At 49.3% G+C, this 23,959-nt stretch overlaps 1 protein-coding gene and 1 long non-coding RNA gene across 2 annotated transcripts; one reads left to right on the top strand and one right to left on the bottom strand.

Annotated features, from left to right (window-relative positions):
• Positions 1-1,325: 1,325 nt before the first annotated feature.
• On the top strand, positions 1,326-12,454 carry LOC116969031 (zinc finger protein 239-like). Its single transcript, XM_033016004.1, has 3 exons — positions 1,326-2,020; positions 9,041-9,210; positions 12,399-12,454. The coding sequence occupies exons 1-3, from the start codon at positions 1,326-1,328 to the stop codon at positions 12,452-12,454; spliced, it is 921 nt and encodes a 306-aa protein (XP_032871895.1).
• A 7,743-nt stretch (positions 12,455-20,197) lies between these two features.
• On the bottom strand, positions 20,198-22,913 carry LOC116969009. Its single transcript, XR_004410587.1, has 3 exons — positions 22,901-22,913; positions 22,394-22,648; positions 20,198-20,239 (listed from the first exon to the last, which is right to left on the bottom strand). It is a non-coding gene; the product is annotated as an uncharacterized LOC116969009 (long non-coding RNA).
• Positions 22,914-23,959: the final 1,046 nt, after the last annotated feature.

The following is a 23,959-nucleotide window of genomic DNA, read 5'->3' as shown; positions in this document are numbered from 1 at the left end:
AAACAGATTTGATTGGTTTTTGGGCTTCAGGGGGAGATAGAGTTGGGTATCGTCTGCATAGCAATGGAAGGAAATGCCGTGCCTCTCAATGACGGCCTAAGGGGAGCATATACAGGGAGAAGAGAATGGGGCCAAGGATGGAACCTTGTCGAACCCCACAGTAGAGATTAGCTGGGGAGGAGAAAGAGTTGCCTATGTTAGTCGAGAAACTCCTACCTTTGAGGTAGGAGATGAACCAGCTCAGGGCAGTGCCATCAATACCAACCCCATACCGGAGACGGCTAATTAGGATGGTGTGGTCAACAGTATCAAATGCTGCACTGATGCCAAGAATGAGCAGAATAGCATAGTCGCCGGAGTCAACGGTGAAAAATAGGTCATTGTGTACCTTCAACAAGGCAGACTCTGTGCTATGGTGAGCCCTGAAACCTGATTGGAAAGTTTCCTGGATAGTGTTTTGGTGAAGGTAAGGTATATGTTAACTTAAAATTACCTTTTCAAGGGCTTTTGAGAGGAAAGGCAGTTTAGAAATGGGTCTGTAGTTGCTTGGCAAGCTGGGGTCGAGGTTAGGTTTTTTCAGGAGTGGTTGGACCACCGCATGCTTGAAGCAGTTTAGTTTAGAGATGCAGCGCGGAAACAGGACTTTCGGCCCACGGAGTCCGCGCCGACCAGCAATCACCTCGTACGTACACTAGCACTATCCTACGCACATTAGGGACAATTTAACAATTTTGCGGAGGCCGATTAATCTACAACACTGAACTTCTTTGAAATGTTGGCGGAAACCAGAGCACCCGGAGTAAAAACCCACGCAGGTCAAGGGGAGAACGTGCAAACTCCGCACAGAAAGCACCCGTAGTCAGGATCGAACCCGGGTCGCTGGCGGTGAGGCAGCAACTGTACCGCTGCGCCACTGTGCTGCGCAAAATTATATAACGGTTTCCTCCGCCATAAATGCACCAGATTTGTGCTAGTAATGTCCTGTTTGCCACTTGTTGACCCTCTGTTTTCCGCTCTTGCAGGGTTTAGGAGTTGTTGCTGTGGACGGAGAGACGGGGACGTGACCGGCCATTGAGGGCGGCCAGGGTGCCGGTGAGCCCCGCCCCCAGGGTGCCGGTGAGCCCCCCCGCCAACTGCTCGGTGTGCGGGCTGAGCTTCGAGGGGCTGCGCTTCGATTGAGCACCACATGACGGGGCACAACAAGGAGAAGCGTAATGAGTGCGACGTGTGTGGCAAGGCCTGGCAGTACCCGAGCGATCTGGAAATCCACCGGCGGGTGCACACGGCGCCCCTTCACCTGCTCAGACTGCGGCAAGAGCTTCAAGATGGCGAATCAACTGGTGACCCACCGGCGGGTGCACACGGGCAAGAAGCTCTATGGCTGCTCCACATGCGGCAAGAGCTTTGCCCAGTTGTCAGGGCTGAGGGAACACCAGAGGGTGCACAGCAGTGAGCGGCCCTTCACCTGCTCCGACTGCGGTAAAGGCTTCAAGTCGTCGCCAGAGCTGAAGCAGCACAGGCGCGTGCACACCGGCGAGCGTCCCTACAACTGCGCCCAGAGCGGCAAGGGCTTCAAGTCGTCGCCAGAGCTGAAGCAGCACAGGCGCGTGCACACCATGGTGCGGCCCTACACCTGCAACCAGTGCGGCAAGGGCTTCACCTCCTCCGGCAACCTGCTGTCCCACCAGCGCATCCACACCGGCGAGCGCCCCTTCACCTGCACCCAGTGCGGCAAGGGCTTCACCCAGTCCGGCAACCTGCTGTCCCACCAGCGCACCCACACCGACGAGCGCCCCTACACCTGCGCCCAGAGCGGCAAGGGCTTCACCCAGTCCGGCAACCTGCTGTCCCACCAGCGCACCCACACCGACGAGCGCCCCTACACCTGCGCCCAGTGCGGCAAGGGCTTCAAGTCGTCGCCAGAGCTGAAGAAGCACAGGCGCGTGCACACTGGGGAGCGGCCCTACACCTGCAACCAGTGCGGCAAGGGCTTCACCCAGTCTGGCAACCTGCTGTCCCACCAGCGGGTGCACACCGGCGACCGTCCCGTCCCCAACCCGGTGTGTGGAGAGCGTTTTGCCATGGCCTCCCATGCCCTGTCTCACCAGCGCGTGCACATCAGTGGCCCGCCCTACGACTGCCCGTACTGCGGTGAGGATTTTGACAGCTCGCGGGGGTTGCGGCAGCACCGGCGGACCCACGCCGGCGAGCAGCTGCTCCCACTGTGACAAGAGAGCACGGGGGCTGTGGGAGCACCAGCGGATATACACCGGAGAGAGACCCTTTGTGTGCGCTGAGTGTGGCAAGGGTTACACCCGCATGTCCAGCCTGTGGCAGCGTATCCACAGCGGTGAGCGTCCCTTCCCCTGCCCGTCCTGTGGTAAGGGCTTCACCCGCCTTGACCACCTGCTGGAGCACCGGTGAGTCCACACCGGCCAGCACCCCTTCACCTGCCCACTCTGTGGCAAGGCCTTTGACCGCTCCTCCAGCCTGCTGGTACACTGCCATGTGGATAGATGGGAGCTGTTTAGGTAAACACAAAATACTGGAAGGAATGGGTAACGTTTAGGGTCATTTCTTCAATCACCTATTCCTTCTCTCCAGAGATGCTGCCTGTCCCGCTGAGTTACTCTAACATTTTGTGTCCTTTTTTGTAAACCAGCATCTGCAGTTCCTTGTTTTTAATCCATTCTGGTTAACCATCTCTGCACCTTCCCCAAAGCCTCCACATCAGTCCTGTAATGGAATGACCAAAACTATGCAGTACTCCAAATGCTACCTGACCAATGTCCCTTATAGGCTGTGGGCCGAGGAGCTTTATTCTGCCGTTTCGTGACCCAAGTCACCAAACTACATGAAATTTTCACATATTGTGTAAATTTTTTTATATAAATCACCCCTGAAACTCGATATGAAGAAGACTTGCACATTTTAATTAAATTAGAGAAAAACGGGAAAAATGTCGGGAATTTTTTTGTCCAATCAAAGCACGTTTAACATTGAGTTGTCTGCCAGTTGGCCAATCACGCACTTTGTTTCAGGCTAGCACACAAAATGGCTGAGGGGGCTTCACAGATGCCTGTTTTACTGGAGATTCCGATGAGTTCTGTGGAATATATGTCGTGGAAACTTGCAGCAGGATAATTGTATTTAGTGGGAAAAGCATTACAAAGGCTGAAGAAAGTGCTGCGAAGTGGATTAAAGTGCAAGAAAGCCTTCAAAGTCCCTGGAACACAAAGAAGGACCCCATGAATCAACTAACTAAAAGGTAAGATTAAAGTCTGAATTTATGAAAATCTATCTGTATGGACTTTAATTAATTTTATATAATGTGAATAAATTCATTCGTTCATTCCTTATTCATTCATTCACTCACTCACTCATTCATTCATTCATTCATGAAATTGAGGGCCTAAACTATAACAGTCAATTAAACATTGTCACTAATGCCAGCTTGTTGTAGAGTAATAAGTCTTTAACAAATAATCTCGGAGCTGCCTGCGAACACTTACTGGGAAAAAGTGCTCCGATCGCGGGGCCTAGGTACTCGCGGTAAAGTGAAGCCGTGGTCAATATCATGAATGAATGAGTAAGTGAGTGAGTGAATGAATGAATAAGGAATGAATGAATGAATTTATTCACATTATAAAGGGTGCAATTAAATTAATTAAAGTCCATACAGAAAGCTTTTCTTAAATTCAGACTTTAGTCTTAACTTTTAGTTAGTTGATTCATGGGGTCCTTCTTTGTGTTCCAGCACATCAGCAGGGACTTTGAAGGCTTTCTTGCACTTTAATCCGCTTCGCAGCACTTTCTTCACCCTTTTTAATGCTTTTCCACTAAATACAATTAACCTGCTGCAAGTTTCCACGACATTTATTCCACAGAACACACATCGGAATCTCCAGTAAAACAGGCATCTGTGAAGCCCCCTCAGCCATTTTGTGTGCAAGCCTGAAACAAAGCGCGTGATTGGCCAACTGGGAGTCAACTCAATGTTAAACGTCCTTTGATTGGACTAAAAAATTCCCGACATTTTTCCCGTTTTTCTCTAATTTAATAAAAATGTGCAAGTCTTCTTCATATCGAGTTTCAGGGGTGATTTATATAATTTTATTTACACAATATGTGAAAATTTCATGTAGTTTGGTGACTTGGGTCACGAAATCCTATTTCTAGACACATTTTTGATGCTCGGCCCACAGCCTATTAAAGCTAGACATATACATTCCTCTCTCTGCCCTTTCCCCCCACCCGTACAGAAATTCTCTCCACTTCACCCTCTCGTGCCCCCCTCATCTCTCACACACTCCCTCTCTCTCTCCCTCTCTCACACACTCCATCTCTCGCTCCGTCCCTCTCACACAATCCCTCTCTCGCTCCCTCTCTCACACGCGCACACACATCCTCTCTCTTGCTCTCTCTCACACACACTTCCTCACACACACACACACACTTTCTCTCATGCACACACACACTCACACCAAACACCTCAGCTCGGTTTGCAATAACCAACCTGATCTCCCGGTGGCTCAGCACTTCAACTCCCCCTCCCATTCTTTCTTTCTTTTCACTGCACATCTCGTATGTGTATGTGACAAATAAACTTGACTTGACTTGACATTCAGAATCCTACCTTTCTGTCCTGGGCCTCCTCCATGGCCAGAGTGAGGCCCACCGTAAATTGGAGGAGCAGCACCTCATATTTCGCTTGGGCTGTTTGCAACCCAGCGGTATGAACATTGACTTCACTAATTTCAGGTAGTCCCTACCAAAGATTCTATAGCGGAGCAAGATAGGCCACTCCTGCAAAATGCAATGGGCTGGCGTGTAGTAGGGACGGAGCGGAACCTGGGCCTTTTGTTGTCCATTTCAGTAACCGGACACGACCTGACTCGCAGTGTAATCAACGTTGCAGGGGAACAGTTTGTGTGTGTGATATAGGGTTAGTTCATAATTCTGTTCCTTCATAATTCGGTTAATTCAGATTCAGATTCAAACTTTATTGTCATTGTGCAGTGTACAGTACAGAGACAACAAAATGCAGTTAGCATCTCCCTAGAAGAGCGACATAAAATATGAGCGATAAATAAATATATTTACATGCATATAGTCACAGTAGTGCAATTATTTTTTTCCTTGTGGGAGGAGTGTCCGGGGGGGGGGGGGGGGGGGGGGAGGAGATTGGCAATCACCGAGGTACAGTTTTGAGTAGTGGAACAGCCGCAGGGCCTCAATGGAGGGGAGCGAGGAACTGGAGATGCGTTGGGCAATTTTCACCACCCTCTGCAGTGCTTTCCGGTCGGAGACAGAGCAGTTGCCATTCCATACTGTGATGCAGTTGGTAAGTATGCTCTACATGGTGCAGCGGTAGAAGTTCATCAAAATCTGAGGAGACAGATGGACCTTCTTTAGTCTCAAGAAGAAGAGACGCTGGTGAGCCTTCTTGACCAGAGTTGAGGTATTGTGGGTCCAAGAGAGGTCATCAAAGATGTTGACCCTCAGAAACCTGAAGCTGGAAACACGTTCCACCTCCGTCCCGTTAATATGGATGGTGATGTGCGTGCTACCCCTAGACCTTCTGCAGCCCACAATGAGCTCCTTGGTCTTCTTGGAGTTACGGGCCAGGTTGTTATCAGTGCACCATGCTGCTAGGAGCTGGACCTCCTCCTTATAGGCCGATTCATTGTTGCTGATGAGGCCAATCACCATTGTATCAACTGCATACTTGATGGTGTTAGTACCATGTACAGGTGTGCAGTCGTAGGTGAAGAGGAAGTAGAGGAGGGGGCACAGCACACAGCCCTGTGGAACGCTGGTGTTCAGGGTGAGGGTTGAAGAGGTGTGCTTGTCTAACCTAACAGACGGGTCTGTTGGTTAGAAATTCCAGAATCCAGTTGCAGAGGGAGGGGTCGATGCCCAGGTTACCGAGTTTGGTGATCAGTTTAGAGGGTATAATGGTGTTGAATGCTCAGCTGTAATCGATGAACAGCATTCTTATGTAAGTGTTTCTGTTGTCGAGGTGGGAGAGTGCGGAGTGAAGTGCCGTTGAGATGGCGTCCTCCGTTCTGTTCTTGCGGGAGGCAAACTGATAGGGATCCAATGTGGGGGGTAGGCAGCCTTTGAGGTGTGCCAGCACCAGCCTCTCGAAGCACTTGGTGATGATGGGAGTAAGTGCAACTGGGCGGAAGTCGTCGAGGCTCGCCGCAGTGGAGTGTTTTGGCACCGGCACGATGGAGGTGGTTTTAAGGCACGTGGGCACAACTGCTTGGGCAAGTGACAGTTTGAAGATATCAGTCCACACGTCTGTCACCTGTGTAGCACAGGCCTTGAGGACGCGCCCGGGGATGCCTTCAGGGCCAGCAGCCTTACGTGCATTACTCCTACTCAGTGCCACGTACACGTTGTAGGGGGTGAGTGTGAGGGGCTGGTGATCGGCAGAGAGCACCGCCTTGATGGCCATCTCTAGATTGTCCCTGTCAAATGCGGACATAGAAGTGGTTAAGCTCCTCAAGGAAGGAGGCATTGCTGGATGTGGGGGTGGTGTTGGTGGGTTTATAGTCCGTGATGGCCTGGAGGCCTTGCCTCATGCGTCGGGGGTCGGAGTTGTTGTTGAAGTGCTCCTCAAGCCTGAGCTTATGGCAGTGCTTGGCCTTCTTGATGACCCTCTTCAGGTTAGCCCTGGATGAGCTGTAGGCTCGGGCATCGCCTCACCTGAAAGTGGTGTCCCGTGCTTTCAGCAGTAGCCTGACCTCGCTGTTCATCCATGCCTTCTGATTCGGGAATATGGTCACCCGTTTGAGGGAGGTGACACTGTTGATAGTGGAGTTTATAAAGTCCAGTACAGAGGATGTATAGGAATCAATGTCCATGTGGGAGTCAAGGGTGGCCTGGGCTGCAAACGCCTTCCAGTCAGTGTTTCCATAAACACTGCTGAAGTGTGGAGTCCGCTTCATCTGACATCTTCATCAACTTTAACTGTCCTCACAGTGGGTTTAACCCGTCTGATGAGTGGGGTGTACTTTGGGAGCAGGAACAATGAGAGGTGATCAGACAGTCCAAGGTTCAGATTCAGATTCAACTTTAATTGTCAGTGTACAGTACAGAGACAACGAAATGCAGTTAGCATCTCCCTGGAAGAGCGACATAGAATATGATTTCAATAAATAAATCAATTTACATGCATACAGTCATAGTGTTTTCCTGTGCGAGGAGTGTCCGGGGGGGGGGGTTGGCAATAACCGAGGTACATTGTTGAGTAATATAACAGCCGCAGGGAAGAAATTGTTCCTGAACCTGCTGGTCCGGCAACGGAGAGACCTGTAGCGACTTCCGGATGGTAGGGGGGTAAACAGTCTGTGGCTGGGGCGAGAGCAGTCCTTGGCGATGCTGAGCGCCCTTCGCAGACAACGCTTGCTTTGGACAGACTCAATGGAGGGAAGCGAGGAACCGGTGATGCGTTGGGCAATTTTCACCACCCTCTGCAGTATTTTCTGGTCAGTGATAGACCAGTTGCCATACCAAACTGATACAGTTGTTAAGGATGCTCTCGATGGTGCAGCGGTAGAAGTTCACCAGAATCTGGGGAGACAGATGGACCTTCTTCAGTCTCCTCAGTAAGAAGATATGCTGGTGAGCCTTCTTGACCAGAGTTGAGGTATTGTAGGTCCAAGAGAGGTCATCAGAGATGTTGATCCCCTGAAACCTGAAGTTGGAAACACGTTCCACCTCCGTCCTGTTAATATGGATGTGGGTGTGCTTGCCATCCCTAGACTTCCTGAAGTCAACAATGAGCTCCTTGGGCTTCTTGGAGTTAAGGGCCAGGTTGTTGTCAGCGCACCTTGCTGCTAGGCGCTGGACCTCCTCCCTATAGGCCGACTCATCGTTGCTGATGAGGTCAATCACCGTTGTATCATCTGCATACTTGATGATGGTGTTAGTACCATGTACAGGTGTGCAGTCGTAGGTGAAGAGGGAGTAGAGGAGGGGGCTCAGCACATAGCTCTGTGGAACGCCGGTATTCAGGGTGAGAGTTGAAGAGGTGTGCGTGTCTAACCTAACAGACTGGGGTCTGTTGGTTAGAAAGTCCAGTATCCAGTTGCAGAGGGAGGGGTCGATGCCCAGGTTACCAAGTTTGGTGATCAGTTTAGAGAGTATAATGGTGTTGAATGCTGAGCTGTAATTGATGAACAGCATTCTTACGTAAGTGTCTCTGTTGTCGAGGTGGGAGAGGGCAAAGTGAAGTGCCGTTGAGATGGCATCCTCCGTACTCCTGTTGTTGAAAAAGGGATGCAAGACTGTTCCATTTGAGGTGGGGAGGGGGAGTTCTTTGTATGCCTCAGTCATGTTAGTGTAGACTTTGTCCAGTGTCTTGTCTTCTCTAGTGGCGAAGGAAACTTGTTGGTGGAATTTGGGGAGTACAGTCTTCAGGTTGGAGTGATTGAAGTCACCCGCAACAATGAAGGCTGCCTCGCGGTTGTGAGTCTGTTGTTTGCTAATGACAGTATGCAGATCTTTCATTGCAAGCTTGGCATTAGCATCAGGAGGAATATAGGCTGCAGTCACAACAGTGGAGGTAAACTCTCTGGGCAGATACAACGGTCTGCATCTAACCAAGAGGAACTCTAAGTTAGCTGAGCATTGACTCTCGATGGTGGTGGAGTCCGTGCACCATGCTTTATTTACATACATGCACAGACCCCCACCTCTGGTCTTACCGGAGTCTGTTGTCCTGTCCGCTCGGAGTAATTGACGCCCCGTTAGCTGGATGGCGCTATCAGGAAAGTCGATGTTGAGCCAAGTTTCGTGAAGATCAGGATGTTGCTGTCTTTGATCATGTTGTGGGAGGTGATCCTTAGCCATAGTTCGTCCATTTTGTTTGCCAGTGAGCGCACGTTGGCGAGGAAAAGGCTAGGAATTGCTAGTCTGGATGGGGCTAACTCTAACCTGGCCTTTAACCCACCTCTGCGTCCCCGGCGGTGCTTTCGTACGTGTCGCCGTCTGTTGGTGCAACCAGAACGGCTCCACTGGCATTCTGCAGCTCCGCTGGCGTTCTGCGGCTCCGCTGGAGTTCTGCTGCTCTGACTAGCTCAGGAGTGAGACGGAGATCGACCAGAGAGTTGTTGCAGCTGCAGGAACCGAAGTCCAGAAGTTCCTGTTGGCTGTACGAAAGGGATGCAAGACTGCTCCGTGTGAGCTGCCTTGAGACAGGTAGGGGAATTGTCGCTATTTCTTGAATTACTCGAATTCTTGGGAGACACGGGGCGTCGCGATGTACTCGCGCCCGCAGCACCCGTAGTCAGGTTCGCACCCGGGTCTCTGGCAGTGAGGCAGCAACTGTACCGCTGCACCACTGTGACGCGCTTAATTATATAATGGTTTCCTCCGCCATAAATGCACCCGATATGTGCTAGTAATGTCCTGTTTGCCAGCTTGTTGACCCTCTGTGTTTCCCTCCTGCAGGGTTTAGGAGCCGCTGCTGTGGACGGAGAGACGGGGACGTGAGTGGCCGTTGAGGGCAGCCAGGGAGCAGGTGAGCCCCCCCCCCCCCCCCACAACTGCTCGGTGTGTGGGCTGTGCTTCGAAGGGCTGAGCTTGGAGGGGCTGCGCTTCGATGGAGGACCACATGACGGGGCACAACAAGGAGAAGCGTTATGAGTGTGACGTGTGTGGCAAGACCTTTCGGAGCTCAAACAAACGCACCCCCTCTCTCGCACAAACACACCCCCTCTGTCTCTCTCACACACACAAACGCACCCCCTCTCTCACACACACTCCCTCTCTCTTGCTCTCTCGCACACTCGCACTCTCACATACACATTCTCACACACGCTGTCTCTCACACACTCTCTCTCTCCTTGTATCTAGACTAGGCTAGGCGTGCATTTCACCCTACACTTGCACTCAGTCCACCAAGGTCTGCTGGATCTCCCGGTTGCCAACCATTTTAACTCTCCTTCCCACTCTCACAATGATCTTTCTATCCTGGACCTCCTCCATTGCCAGAGTGAGGTTGAAAGAGCTAACAGTCAAATCTAAAGTGAAGTTGTTCTTCTACAAAAGCATAGTCTAGTAGAACAAAAGAATGGCTCGGTGCCAAATCTGAATGACTTTGCAAATCCTGCACCTAATTTCCATGTTTCTAAATATATATCATAGTAAGTTGGGTGGAACAAATTTCTCCCAAAACTATAACATACCTTCCCTCTTTATCTGATATAGTATTATTTAATTTGAATGGTATGCCTTTTCGGATGATAATAGCCGTACCTCTTGCTTTAGAAGTGAATGAAGAGTAGAATGTTTGACTTATCCAATTTGCCTTAAATCTTATCAGTGTTTGTTGTTTCATGTTGTTTCTTGCAGAAAAAAATGTCAGCATTGAGTGCTTTTAATTGGGCAAGGATTTTACCCCTTTTAATTGGCTCATTAGCACCCCTTATGTTCCAACTACAGAACATAATTCCTCCATTTTTTTAATGTCTGTCGTCTTGCATTTTGAATCAATTTGATATCTTTAAGTCATATGGTGCAAACAAATACCTCAGAACTTTGGGCATTGGGTGGTCATCCCGAACTGTTGCGTTTATTTGGCATCTCCTTTCTAAAGCACACCTTAAAAAAAGATAGAAGAGTGTGTTGTAATAAAAATAAAATAATAACAATCGTGGTGATAATTTAAAAAAAGTGATTTTAAGGTATCTAAGAGGAGATACCTTAAAGGGGAGGGGCCACCTAAGGTGGCAAGATCTTGATGGACTTCCGTTGATGTTAATCTACATTCAGCTCCGCCCCCATGACCAAGTGTCCTAAAAGGCTGAAGGGCCGTAATATTTGTGGGATTTATCCAACCAGAGCAAGAAAGGAGGAAGAGAAAGACATTTAGCTCTAAATATCTTAGTTCTAAATATACATATGCCTTTCCACATAATCTAACAATAAGTATATACTAAGATTCACCATATATAAATTATATGCCCGTGTATACTCTCGGCATTATTACGTTGTTTCCCCCATTTAAAACCCAGTCTTAAACCTTAGACACAAGCAGGTTTCAAGCGGTTAAACATAGTACCACGTGTATGACTCTCCTCCCCCCTCGATCGCCCACGGTTGTGTTAGTATTATTATTAACATTTTGATTAATTGCTATGTATTTGTATACGTCATTATTTTTACATCACTATTATCTATAAGCTTAATTAAAGTTTATTAATTAAAGTTAGTTAACGTCATGAGCTAAGATTCCTGTAGGTTAGTCATTGTTAGAGTTACGTTAGATGTAGATTAGTATTTTTGAGTTAGTTAAGTTAATTGATTATTTACTATTAAAATATGATAAAGTAAGGTTTTCTTAAATCAAAATATTTTTATATTTTCCAGTCCATTAACATTTATTCCATTTTCCCAGACCGCTTTTGTATCTGTAATCTTCAGCTTCTTATTGTTTACCTCTGAGCCCTCCATTCAAGGTGAAAGCTGTACTGAGCGCTCAAAAACACATTCCAGGGAGACAATAATTCCCTTGTTTTCACAATTTCGGGGGATAATCACGGAAGAATCTGATATTATCTCCTTCATATATCAAATCCCATCCGTAGGGAATCTTTTTCATTATGTCTTCAAGTGCAGAAATGCTCAAGAAATGTCACTATTATCTGTCTTGGGGAGCACCTCGTCTGTTTTGTGAATGTTGCACCCAATGAGCCACGTCTATTCTCGGGTTTTCCGGCAGTTTAAAAACTCGTTTGAGTAGGAGGGTAACGAATTCCCGTGTTTGAACTCCGGTCTCTCGTCCCTCCTTCACTCCAACAATTCTCAAATTCTGCCTTCTCGATCTCGCTACCAAATCCAGTCATGTTTGCCAATCTCTACAGATTTCTGTGCTTCTTTCAAATTCTGTATCTCCTCAGCCATTTCATTCATTGTAGCCTCCAAATCTTCCATCAGCGAGTCATACCTTTTAGTAGTCACAAGCATAGCATCAAACTTCTTATTACAGTCGTTTTCCACCCGGCTGAATTCTGCACTTAGCTTCTTATCACTCCTTTCACTTGTTTCTTTAAAGAAGTAAGCTGCTCCTTGAATTCCCCACAGGCAGCATCAATTTTTCTAGAGAGATTATTCTCCAGTGCACTGTTCCCGTCCGTTATCAATTGAGAGAGATCCTTAGAAACAGTATTTCTTACCGACTGTTCTATTTGCTTCAACTCTTCCTTTCTCTCCTTGGAAGCCATTTCAGATGCAACTTCTTCTTCCGAGCTTTCTGTTGTTGATAGCAGCTCTTGCAGAGTTTTGCCGGCTTCTTTAAAATGGAGACTGGTAGCAGGTTTTGTAGGTCTCTGTGGAGGCTTCTTTCTGCTCATTTAAAACTCCCGTTAAACTCCGTTATTTCGCAGCGATGTCTGATGACGTCATTTACGTGATGCCAAACAGCTCCGGTGAGTATTTTTGAGTCGGTCCCATCTTCCAAAACGGCTTTTACACGATTTTAATGGGAGCAGAGCTAAATGCTGCGCCCTTACAGCTGCATGGCTGCACCGCAAGTGTAGAGCGGTCAAATTTTAACAAAGAATATCTGAGAATTTACCTCAAAAGTCATTCAGTGCAGGCCACAAATCCAACCTCACTGCACTCCAAGCAGAATGCAGGCAGCAAGTCCAATCTCACAGCACTCCAAACAAAGTGCAGGCCACAAATCCAACCTCACAGCATTTCAAACAGAGTGCACACACTAACGCACGCACACACATACACACACTTACACACACTCACGCACGCACACACACTCACACACACATACACTCACGCACACACACAGACACACACACACATACACTCACACACACACTCAGAGACTCACACACATACACACACACACACACACTCAGAGACTCACACACTCACACACACACAAACATTCATGCACATACACACCCATACACACACTCATTTAGGAACAGCTTCTTCCTGACAGCCATCAGGCTATTAAACAGCAAATAAGCTCTGAAATACACAAAACTATTATCTGTGCTATGTGTTATATATTGAACACTTACACTCACACCCTCCACCTCACACACTTACACCCTCCACCTCACACCTCACACATCCTCCACCTCGCACGTGGGACTCTATTCCTTGGAGCGCAGGAGGATGAGGGGTGTCTTATAGAGGTGTACAAATCACCAGATGAATAGATCGGGTAGGTGCACAGAGTCTCTTGCCCAGAGTAGGGAAATCGAGGACCAGACAAGGGTTTAAGGTGAGAGACGTGGGGATGGGGAAAACTTGAATAGGAATCTGAGGGGTTACTGTTTAAGGCGAACAGGTAAAGCAGGGGGGAAGATTTTGTGCTATGAGACTGAATTAAAGGGCACACACCATAAAAAGCCCCCTCCCTTATCTATTCACCTGTTACATTTCTCCCCCCCCCACTTTCTTTCTCACTCCTCTCTTTCTCTCTGCCCCTCTCTCCTCTTTTTAATCTCCTCTCTCCTCTCTTTCTCTCCCTCTCTCTGCCCCCTTTCTCACCTCTTTTTAATCTAATCTCTCTTTCTCTCCTCTCTATCTCTCCTCTTTCCCTTCTCTCTTTCCCTCTCTCTCTCTCTCTTTCTATCCTCTCTTCTCTTTCTTTCCTCTCTTTCTCGCCTCTCTTTCTCCCCCTCTATTTCTCTCTCCTCCCTTACTCCCCCCTCTTTCTCTCTCCCTTTCTTTCTCCCCCTCCCTTTCTCTCTCCCACACTTTCTCGCGTCCCTTTCTCTCTCTTCTCTTTCTCCAATCACAGATGAACGTTACCAGGTTGGCTCTGCCAATAAATTACTTTTGAGATCGTTTGTTTGTATTCTGAGAGAAAAAAGTTTATTTTAGTAATTAGAGAGAAAAAAGTTTATTTCGGAAATATAGAAAGAGCTTATATTTCAAATAAAACACGTTTTTAAAGTTTATTTTCGAAATTAGAGAGCAAAAAGGTTTATTTAGGAAATATAGAAAGAGCTTCGTTTTCAAAATACAGATGTTAAAAAGTTTAGTTCAGTAAGTAGAGGGAAAAAAGTTTATTTAGGAAATATAGAAAGTGTTTGTTTTTCAACAAAAAAATTTAATAGGTTAATTTAGTAATTAGAGAGAAAAAACGTTTATTTTATTAATTAGAGAGAAAGAAAGTTTATTTTCGTAATTAGAGAGAAAAAAAAGGTGTATTTAGGAAATATAGAGAGATTCGTTTTCAAATGAAAAAATAAATCAAGGATGTCCAAAACTGTAACACTCCAGATGTCCCTCTAACCCTCCGCCCATTGGCCGAGCCGTCTGTCCTTCTCCCTCCTCCTCCAATGAGCAGCGACAGGAGGCGGGACAACATCCAGCTCCTCCGCCCATGTTTTAGTGCACTGTAGAAGTATGATTTCAATGTTTTTGTATGAAGTATTTTTAAGGGGTAACTTTATCCACACAAAGAGTGATGGGTGTATGGAACAAGCTGCCAGAGGAGGTAGTTGAGGCAGGGACCATCCCAACATTTAAGAAAAAGTTAGACTGATACATGGATAGGACAGGTTTGGAGGTATGGACCAAAAGCAGGTAGCATAGCTGGGACATGTTGGCGGGTGTGGGCAAGTTGCGCCGAAGGGCCTGTTTTCACACTGTATCACTCTATGACTACATTATGCCTCCACCATGCATGAATGCTTCAAAATCAAGTGATCGAGTTTTATTGCCATATACTCAAGCATCGAAACATAGAAAATAGGTGCAGGAATAGGCCATCGGCCCTTCGAGCCAGCACTGCCATTCAATATGATCATGGCTATTCATCTAAAATCTGTACCTCTTTCCTGTTTTTCCCCATATCCCTTGATGTCCTTAGCCCCAAGAGCTAAATGTAACTATCTCTTGAAAACATCCAGTGAATTGGCCTGCACTGCCTTCTGTGGCAGAGAATTCCACAGATTCACAACTCTGCGTGAAGAAAGTTTATCCACCATCTCTGTCCTAACTGCCCCCCCCCCCTTTATTCTTAAACTGTGACCCATGGTTCTGAACGCCCCCAACATCGGGAACATTTTTCCTGCAGGTACAATAAGTAAAAATCTAGCAGGCAACCAACCACCCCCATTTGAAGTCCAATATCTTCAACCGTTTCTACCCAGTGCTTGGTACTTACTTCCAGCAGCCACTGGTTGTCCTCCTCTCTCTCCCCTCTCTTCCCCCCTCTCTTTCTTCTCTCTCTCCCCTCTTCTCTCCCTCCCCCCCTCTCTCTCTCCCCCTCGCTTCTGCCTCTCTCTCCCCCCTCTCTCTCTTTCTCCCTCCCTCTCTATCTCGCCCTCTCCCTCTCCACACCCCCCTCCCTCTCTGTCTCTCCTCTCACCTCTCTCTCTGGCCCCCCTCTCTCTCTTTCATCTCTCTTTCCTCCTCTCTCTCTCTCTTCCCCCATATCTCCCTCCCACCTCACTCCCCCTTGCTCTCTCTCCCCTCTCTCTTTCTCCTCTGTCTCTATCTCCTCTTTCTCTTTGCCCCCCATCTTTCTCTCTTTCCCCGTTTCTCTCTTTACCCCTCTCTCCCTCTTCCCCTTCTCTTTTACCACCCCTCTCTCTTCCCCCTCTCTCTCCAATTCTCTCCAACCCTCTACTCCCTCTCCACCCCTCTCTCTTCCCTCTTTCTTCCCTCTCACCCATCTCTTTCTCCCCCCCCCTCTCCCACCTCACTCTCCCCCCTCTCTCTTCCCCCTCTCTCTTCCCTACCTCTTTCCCCCCTCTCCCTCCTCTCTCTCCATTCATCCCCCTCTGCTTCTCCCCTCTCTCTCCTCTCACCCCCTCTCTCTCTCTCCCCATTGTCTCCCTCTCTCCTCTCTCACTCTCCACCTCCCTTTGAGAGTCTGTCCCTTCGGCACAGACTCTCGCGGCAGCGGTGCTTCCGACGCCCCCGACGGCCCGGGACACTCGCACTGCCCGGAGTGCTCCATGGCCGAAGCTGCAGCGAGCGACTCGCTAGCCGCGCAAATACTCATCAGCCCCACAAACTTATCAGCCCCGGCTCCCCGCATCTGTCCCTGCCCGCTGCTGCCATCCCTCCCTCAGCCCCGGCTCTCCAACACATACAGTTTATCCAAGTTTTAACATTTTTGTTGATCACAGAATTTCTCACCACATCTATGGGTGACATTTTGGGTCAAGTCACATTTTAAAAACAACTCTCGTTGGCCAAAGTACTTTACATTTGTTATAAGAATAGTATAAACGAACAAACTACATACATATATACATATACATTTATGTCAGGATAAGATTCAGTATTTCAGACAGAGAGAGAGAGAGACAGAGAGAATGTGCTGGAGGGACATTTTGGGTCGAGACCCTTCTTTGGTTTAGTTTAGTTTAGTCAAGTCAAGTCGTCACATTTATTTATATAGCACATTTAAAGAACAACTCTCGTTGGCCAAAGTGCTTTACATTTGTTATAAGAATAGCACAACAAAATAAACTACATACATATATACATGGAGCCCTCACTCAGAGGACGTCAGGAACGGCTTGGGAGTATAGATAAGCCTTTAGTCTTGACTTAAAAGAGTCGCTGGAGGTGGCAGTTTTGATGGGAACGGGGATGCTGTTCCACAGTCTAGGGGCTGCAACCGCAAAGGCGCGGTCGCCCCTGAGCTTATGCGTTGACCGTGGGATATTCAGCAACCCCAAGTCGGCCGATCTGAGGGGCCTGGAGGTGGAGTGGTGGGTGAGAAGACTTTATGTAGGTGGGGGCAAGCCCATTGAGGGCTTTGTAGACATGGAGGAGAATCTTGAAGTTTATACGGAACCGCACAGAGAGCCAGTGGCGAGAGGCCAGGATCGGGGTGATGTGGTCCCTTATTCGGGTGCCCGTCAGGAGTCTCGCTGCGGCGTTTTGGACCAGTTGCAGGCGGGTCAGGGAAGATTGGCTGATGCCAGTGTAAAGGGAGTTGCAGTAATCGAGGCGGGAAGAGATGAATGTGTGGATGACCTTTTCCAGGTCATCAAACTGGAGGAATTTTTTTATTTTAGCTATCGTTCGAAGCTGAAAGAAGCTAGCTTTTACCACGGCATTGACTTGTTTGTCAAATATCAGTGCTGAGTCAAATATCATGCCAAGGTTTTTGACGTGAGGTTTGAGTAGTGGGGTAAGGCTTCCAACTGCTATCATTTTCATTGAGTCCGAGGGGCCGAGAAGGATGACCTCAGACTTACTCTCATTTAGTTGGAGGGAGTTCTGGGCCATACAACACTTTATATCCCCAAGGCAGTGGGTAAGGTTAAACAGATTTGATTGGTTTTTGGGCTTCAGGGGGAGATAGAGTTGGGTATCGTCTGCATAGCAATGGAAGGAAACGCCGTGCCTTTCAATTACTTGGCCTAAGTGGAGCATATACAGGGAGAAGAGAATGGGGCCAAGGATGGAACCTTGTCGAACCCCACAGTAGAGATTAGCTGGGAAGGAGAAAGAGTTGCCTATGTTAGTCGAGAAACTCCTACCTTTGAGGTAGGAGATGAACCAGCTCAGGGCAGTGCCATCAATACCAACCCCATACCGGAGACGGTTAATTAGGATGGTGTGGTCAACAGTATCAAATGCTGCACTGATGTCAAGAAGGAGCAGAATAGCATAGTCGCCGGAGTCAACGGTGAGCAATAGGTCATTGTGTACGTTCAACAAGGCAGACTCTGCTATGGTGAGCCCTGAAACCTGATTGGAAAGTTTCCTGGATAGTGTTTTGGTGAAGGTAAGGTATATGTTAAATTAAAATTACCTTTTCAAGGGCTTTTGAGAGGAAAGGCAGTTTAGAAATGGGTCTGTAGTTGCTTGGCAAGCTGGGGTCGAGGTTGGGTTTTTTCAGGAGTGGTTGGACCACCGCATGCTTGAAGCAGTTTAGTTTAGAGATGCAGCGCGGAAACAGGACTTTCGGCCGACGGAGTCCGCGCCGACCAGCAATCACCTCGTATGTACACTAGCACTATCCTACGCACATTAGGGACAATTTAACAATTTTGCGGAGGCCGATTAATCTACAACTCTGAACTTCTTTGAAATGTTGGAGGAAACCAGAGCACCTGGAGTAAAAACCCACGCAGGTCAAGGGGAGAACGTGCAAACTCCGCACAGAAAGCACCCGTAGTCAGGATCGAACCCGGGTCTCTGGCGGTGAGGCAGCAACTGTACCGCTGCGCCATTGTGTTGCGCAAAATTATATAACGGTTTCCTCCACCATAAATGCACCCGATTTGTGCTAGTAATGTCCTGTTTGCCACTTGTTGACCCTGTGTGTTCCCCTCCTGCAGGGTCTATGAGTCGTTGCTGTGGACGGAGAGACGGGGACGTGATCGGCCATTGAGGGCGGCCAGGGTGCCGGTGAGCCGCCCCCCCCCCCAACTGCTCGGTGTGCGGGCTGAGCTTGGAGGGGCTGCGCTTCGATTGAGCATCACATGACGGGGCACAACAAGGAGAAGCGTTATGAGTGCGACGTGTGTGGCAAGGCCTGCCAGTACTCGAGCGATTTGGAAATCCACTGGCGGGTGCACACGGGAGAACGCCCCTTCACCTGCTCAGACTCGGCAAGAGCTTGAAGATGGCGAATCATCTGGTGACCCACCGGCGGTTGCACACGGGCGAGAAGCCCTATGGCTGCTCCACATGCGGCAAGAACTTTGCCCAGTTGTCAGGGCTGAGGGAACACCAGAGGGTGCACAGCAGTGAGCGGCCGTTCACCTGCTCCGACTGCGGTAAAGGCTTCAAGTCGTCGCCAGAGCTGAAGCAGCACAGGCGCGTGCACACCAGGGAGCGGCCCTACACCTGCAACCAGGTCGGCAAGGGCTTCACCCAGTCCTGCAGTCTGCTGTCCCAACAGCACACCCACACCGGCGAGCGCCCCTTCACCTGCACACAGTGCGGCAAGGGCTTCACCTCCTCCGGCAACCTGCTGACGCACCAGCGCATCCACACCGGCGAGCGCCCCTTCACCTGCGCCCAGTGCGGCAAGGGCTTCACCTCCTCCGGCAACCTGCTGTCCCACCAGCGCATCCACACCGGCGAGCGCCCCTTCACCTGCACCCAGTGCGGCAAGGGCTTCACCCAGTCCAGCAGCCTGCTGATGCACCAGCGCATCCACACCGGCCGCGCCCCTTCACCTGCACCCAGTCCGGCACAGGCTTCACCCAGTCCTGCAGCCTTTTGATGCACCAGCGCACCCACAACGGCGAGCGCCCCTACACCTGCACCCAGAGCGGCAAAGGCTTCACCTCCTCCGGCAACCTGCTGTCCCACCAGTGCACCCACACCATCGAGCGCCCCTTCACCTGCGACCAGTGCGGCAAGGGCTTCACCCAGTCTAGTCACCTGCTGCAACACCAGCGCACCCACACCAACGAGCGGCCCTACACCTTCGCCCAGTGCAGCAAGGGCTTCACCCGCTCCACCAAGCTGCTGTCCCACCAGCGGGTGCACACCGGCGACCGTCCCGTCTCCAACCCGGTATGTGGAGAGCGTTTTGCCATGGCCTCCCACACCCTGTCTCACCAGCGCGTGCACACCAGTGGCCAGCCCTACGACTGCCCGTACTGCGGTGAGGAGTTTGACAGCTCGAGGGGGTTGCGGCAGCACCGGCGGACCCACGCCGGCGAGCAGCTGCTCCCACTGTGACAAGAGAGCACGGGGGCTGCGGGAGCACCAGCGGATACACACCGGAGAGAGACCCTTTGTGTGCGCTGAGTGTGGCAAGGGTTACACCCGCATGTCCAACCTGTGGCAGCACCGGCGTACCCACGGCGGTGAGCGTCCCTTCCCCTGCCCGTCCCATGGTAAGGGCTTCACCCGCCTTGACCACCTGCTGGAGCACCGGTGAGTCCACACCGGCCAGCACCCCTTCACCTGCCCACTCTGTGGCAAGGCCTTTGCCCGCTTCTCCAGCCTGCTGGTACACCGCCACGTGGATAGATAGGAGCTGTTTAGGTAAACACAAAATACTGGAAGGAATGGGTAACGTTTTGGGTCATTTTTTCAATCACCTATTCCTTCTCTCCAGAGATGCTGCCTGTCCCGCTGAGTTACTCCAGCACTTTGTATCCTTTTTTTGTAAACCAGCATCTGCAGTTTCTTGTTTTTAAACCATTCTGGTTAACCATCTCTGAACCTTCCCCCAAGCCTCCACATCAGTCCTGTAATGGAGTGACCAGAACTGTATGCAATACTCCAAATGCTACCTGACCAATGTCCCTTAAAGCTGCACATATACATTCCTCTCTCCCCTCTTCCCACACTTTCCCCCCACTCGTACAGAAATTCTCTCCACTTCACCCTCTCGTGCCCCCCTCCTTTCTCACACACTCCCTCTCTCTCTCCCTCTCTCACACTCCCTCTCTCGCTCCGTCCCTCTCACACACTCCCTCTCTCGCTCCCTCTCTCCCACGCACACACACACCCTCTCTCTCTTGCTCTCTCTCACACACACACTTTCTTACACACACACACTTTCTCTCATACACACACACACATCCTCTCTCTCTTGCTCTCTCTCACACATACTTTCTCTCACACACACACACACACTTTTTCTCACGCACACTCACACCAAACACCTCAGCTCGGTTCGCAATAACCAACCTGATCTCCCGGTGGCTCAGCACTTCAACTCCCCCTCCCATTCTGAATCCTACCTTTCTGTCCTGGGCCTCCTCCATGGCCAGAGTGAGGCCCATCGTAAATTGGAGGAGCAGCACCTCATATTTCGCTTGGGCTGTTTGCAACCCAACGGTATGAACATTGACTTCACTAATTTCAGGTAGTCCCTACCAAAGATTCTATAGCGGAGCAAGATAGGCCACTCCTGCGAAATGCAATGGGCTGACGTGTAGTAGCAATGGAGCGGAACCTGGGCCTTTTGTTGTCCATTTCAGTAAACGGACACGACCTGACTCGCAGTGTAATCAACGTTGCGGGGGAACAGTTCGTGTGTGTGATATAGGGTTAGTTCATAATTCTGTTCCTTCATAATTCGGTTAATTCAGATTCAGATTCAGATTCAAACTTTATTGTCATTGTGCAGTGTACAGTACAGAGACAACAAAATGCAGTTAGCATCTCCCTAGAAGAGCGACATAAAATATGAGCAATAAATAAATATTTTTACATGCATACAGTCACAGTAGTGCAATTATTTTTGTCCTTGTGGGAGGAGTGTCCGGGGGGGGGGGTGATTGGCAATCATTGAGGTACAGTTTTGAGTAGTGGAACAGCCGCAGGGACTCAATGGAGTGGAGCGAGGAACCGGTGATGCGTTGGGCAATTTTCACCACCCTCTGCAGTGCTTTCCGGTCAGAGGGATGACACTGTTGATGGTGGAGTTTGTAAAGTCCAGAACAGAGGATGTATAGGAATCAATGTCCGTGTGGGAGTCAAGGGTGGCCTGGGCTGCAAACGCCTTCCAGTCAGTGTTTCCAAAACACTGCTGAAGTGTGGAGTCCGCTTCATCTGACCAAACTTTAACTGTCCTCGCAGTGGGTTTAACCCGTCTGATGAGTGGGGTGTACTTTGGGGGCAGGAACAATGAGAGGTGATCAGACAGTCCAAGGTTCAGATTCAGATTCAACTCTAATTGTCATTGTCAGTGTACAGTACAGAGACAACGAAATGCAGTTAGCATCTCCCTGGAAGAGCGACATAGAAAATGATTTCAATAAATAAATCAATTTACATGCATACAGTCATAGTGTTTTCCTGTGGGAGGATGTCCGGGGGGGGGGGGGGGTTGGCAATAACCGAAGTACATTGTTGAGTAACAGCCGCAGGGAAGTAGCTGTTCCTGAACCGGCCTGTCTGGCAACGGAGAGACCTGTAGACTGGGGTGAGAGCAGTCCTTGGCGATGCTGAGCGCCCTTCGCAGACAATGCTTGCTTTGGACAGACTCAATGGAGGGGAGCGAGGAACCGGTGATGCGTTGGGCAATTTTCACCACCCTCTGCAGTGCTTTCCGGTCAGAGACAGAGCAGTTGCCATAGCAAACTGTGATACAGTTGTTAAGGATGCTCTCGATGGTGCAGCGGTAGAAGTTCACCAGAATCTGGGGAGACAGATGGACCTTCTTCAGTCTCCTCAGGATGAATAGACGCTGGTGAGCCTTCTTGACCAGAGTTGAGGTATTGTGGGTCCAAGAGAGGTCATCGGAGATGTTGATCCCCAGAAACCTGAAGCTGGAAACACGTTCCACCTCCCTCCCGTTAATATGGATGCGGGTGTGCGTGCCGCCCCTAGACTTCCTGAAGTCTACAATGAGCTCCTTGGTCTTCTTGGAGTTAAGGGCCAGGTTGTTGTCAGCGCACCATGCTGATAGGAGCTGGACCTCCTCCCTATAGGCCGACTCATTGTTGTTGCTGATGACATATACATTGCACATATACATTCCTCTCTCCCCTATCCCCACACTCTCCCCACACTTTCCCCCCACTCATACACAAATTCTCTCTACTCCACCATCAGGCACCCCCCTCCTCTCTCTCTCTCACACTCCCTCTCGCTCCCTGTCTCTCACCCACACCCTCAACACCCCTTCCCTCCAGTGCCTCTCCCAGGCAGAAATAAATAGCTTCCTCCCCTCCCCACATCTCCTCTGTTCCTCTCCCACTCTCTCACTGTCCTTCTCTCTCTCACGCACACACACTCCCTCTCTCTGACACACGCACCCCTCTCTTGCTGTCTCTCACACAACCTCTCTCTTGCTACCGTGCACACACCTTCTCTCTTGCTCTGACACATTCCCTCTCACACACACACAAACTCCCCCCTCTCTCACTCTCACTCACTCCCTCTCTCTCTCTCTTGCTCTCTCTCACACATACTCCTGCTCTCTCTCACACAAACGCACCCCCTCTCTCTCACACAAGCACACCCCCTCTCACACAAACACACCCCCTCTCTCTGTCTCTCTCACACACAAACGCACCCCCTCTCTCACACACACTCCCTCTCTCTTGCTCTCTCGCACACTCGCACTCTCTCTCTCACATACACATTCTCACACAAGCTTTCTCTCACACACTCTCTCTCTCCTTGTATCTAGACTAGGCTAGGCGTGCATTTCACCCTACACTTGCAGTCAATCCATCAAGGTCTGCTGGATCTCCCGGTTGCCAACCATTTTAACTCTCCTTCCCACTCCCACAATGATCTTTCTATCCTGGGCCTCCTCCATTGCCAGAGTGAGGTTGAAAGAGCTAACAGTCAAATCTAAAGTGGAGTTGTTCTTCTACAAAATCATAGTCTAGTAGAACAAAAGAATGGCTCGGTGACAAGTCTGAATGACTTTGCAAATTATATTGAACGCAATATGGAGGACACATAAAGACATTAAGATGGAAACCTGCGTAATAACATGAGCTTCTTTCAAGGCCATAAAGAAGCTAAGATTGAAAAAATATCTGACGCACCAGAGATAAGTAATAATTTGTTATTGGATGAGCTTGATTTGGACCCAGCTTTTCCTATATTCTGAAAGACTACAGAATCTTTCAGTCATGCCATATTCAGACAAGGTAGGCGTGTTTTATTGATAAGAAAAATGTATAATTGTGCTAACTTTCCTTCGTTCTGAGAGTGGAGCCCGAGAAGCACTGAGCAACGTTTGTGCTCATTGTAGATCTTGCCACTCTCGTCTGACGAATCAATTAAAGATTGCCATTGTTTACCTTTAACATTTTTGTTGCTATCTGCTTTTTAAGAAACAAACTTTGACAAGGTGACACACAAGCAGGAGGAACAGCAGTGTCCAGACCCAACACGTCGCCCGTCCATTCTCCTCCAAAGTGCCGGTAGAACTCAGCTGGTCAGCCATCCATGGCGAGAAACGGATGGAGAAGTGGTCTTAATATAAGCCCTCCTTTCCCCTGTCGTGGAACAGACAATCAACAGTACCAGCATCTTCTCATTCATACTGTACCCAAGTGAAAAT

Source organism: Amblyraja radiata (assembly GCF_010909765.2).
Source record: "Amblyraja radiata isolate CabotCenter1 chromosome 42 unlocalized genomic scaffold, sAmbRad1.1.pri SUPER_42_unloc_2, whole genome shotgun sequence".
NCBI classification, from domain to species: domain Eukaryota; kingdom Metazoa; phylum Chordata; class Chondrichthyes; order Rajiformes; family Rajidae; genus Amblyraja; species Amblyraja radiata.
Note: the sequence above shows the minus strand (reverse complement) of the source record. Positions and strands in the feature narration are given on the sequence as shown.

What these genes read in the sequence shown, in the direction of transcription:
- LOC116969031 (XM_033016004.1), top strand. Translation starts at nt 1,326, where the DNA reads ATGGCGAATCAACTGGTGACCCACCGGCGGGTGCACACGGGCAAGAAG. An exon ending in TCTGGCAACCTGCTGTCCCA is followed by an intron (nt 2,021 to 9,040) that starts CCAGCGGGTGCA and finishes GGCATTCTGCAG; the next exon opens with CTCCGCTGGCGTTCTGCGGC. An exon ending in TGTGAGCTGCCTTGAGACAG is followed by an intron (nt 9,211 to 12,398) that starts GTAGGGGAATTG and finishes GTTATTTCGCAG; the next exon opens with CGATGTCTGATGACGTCATT.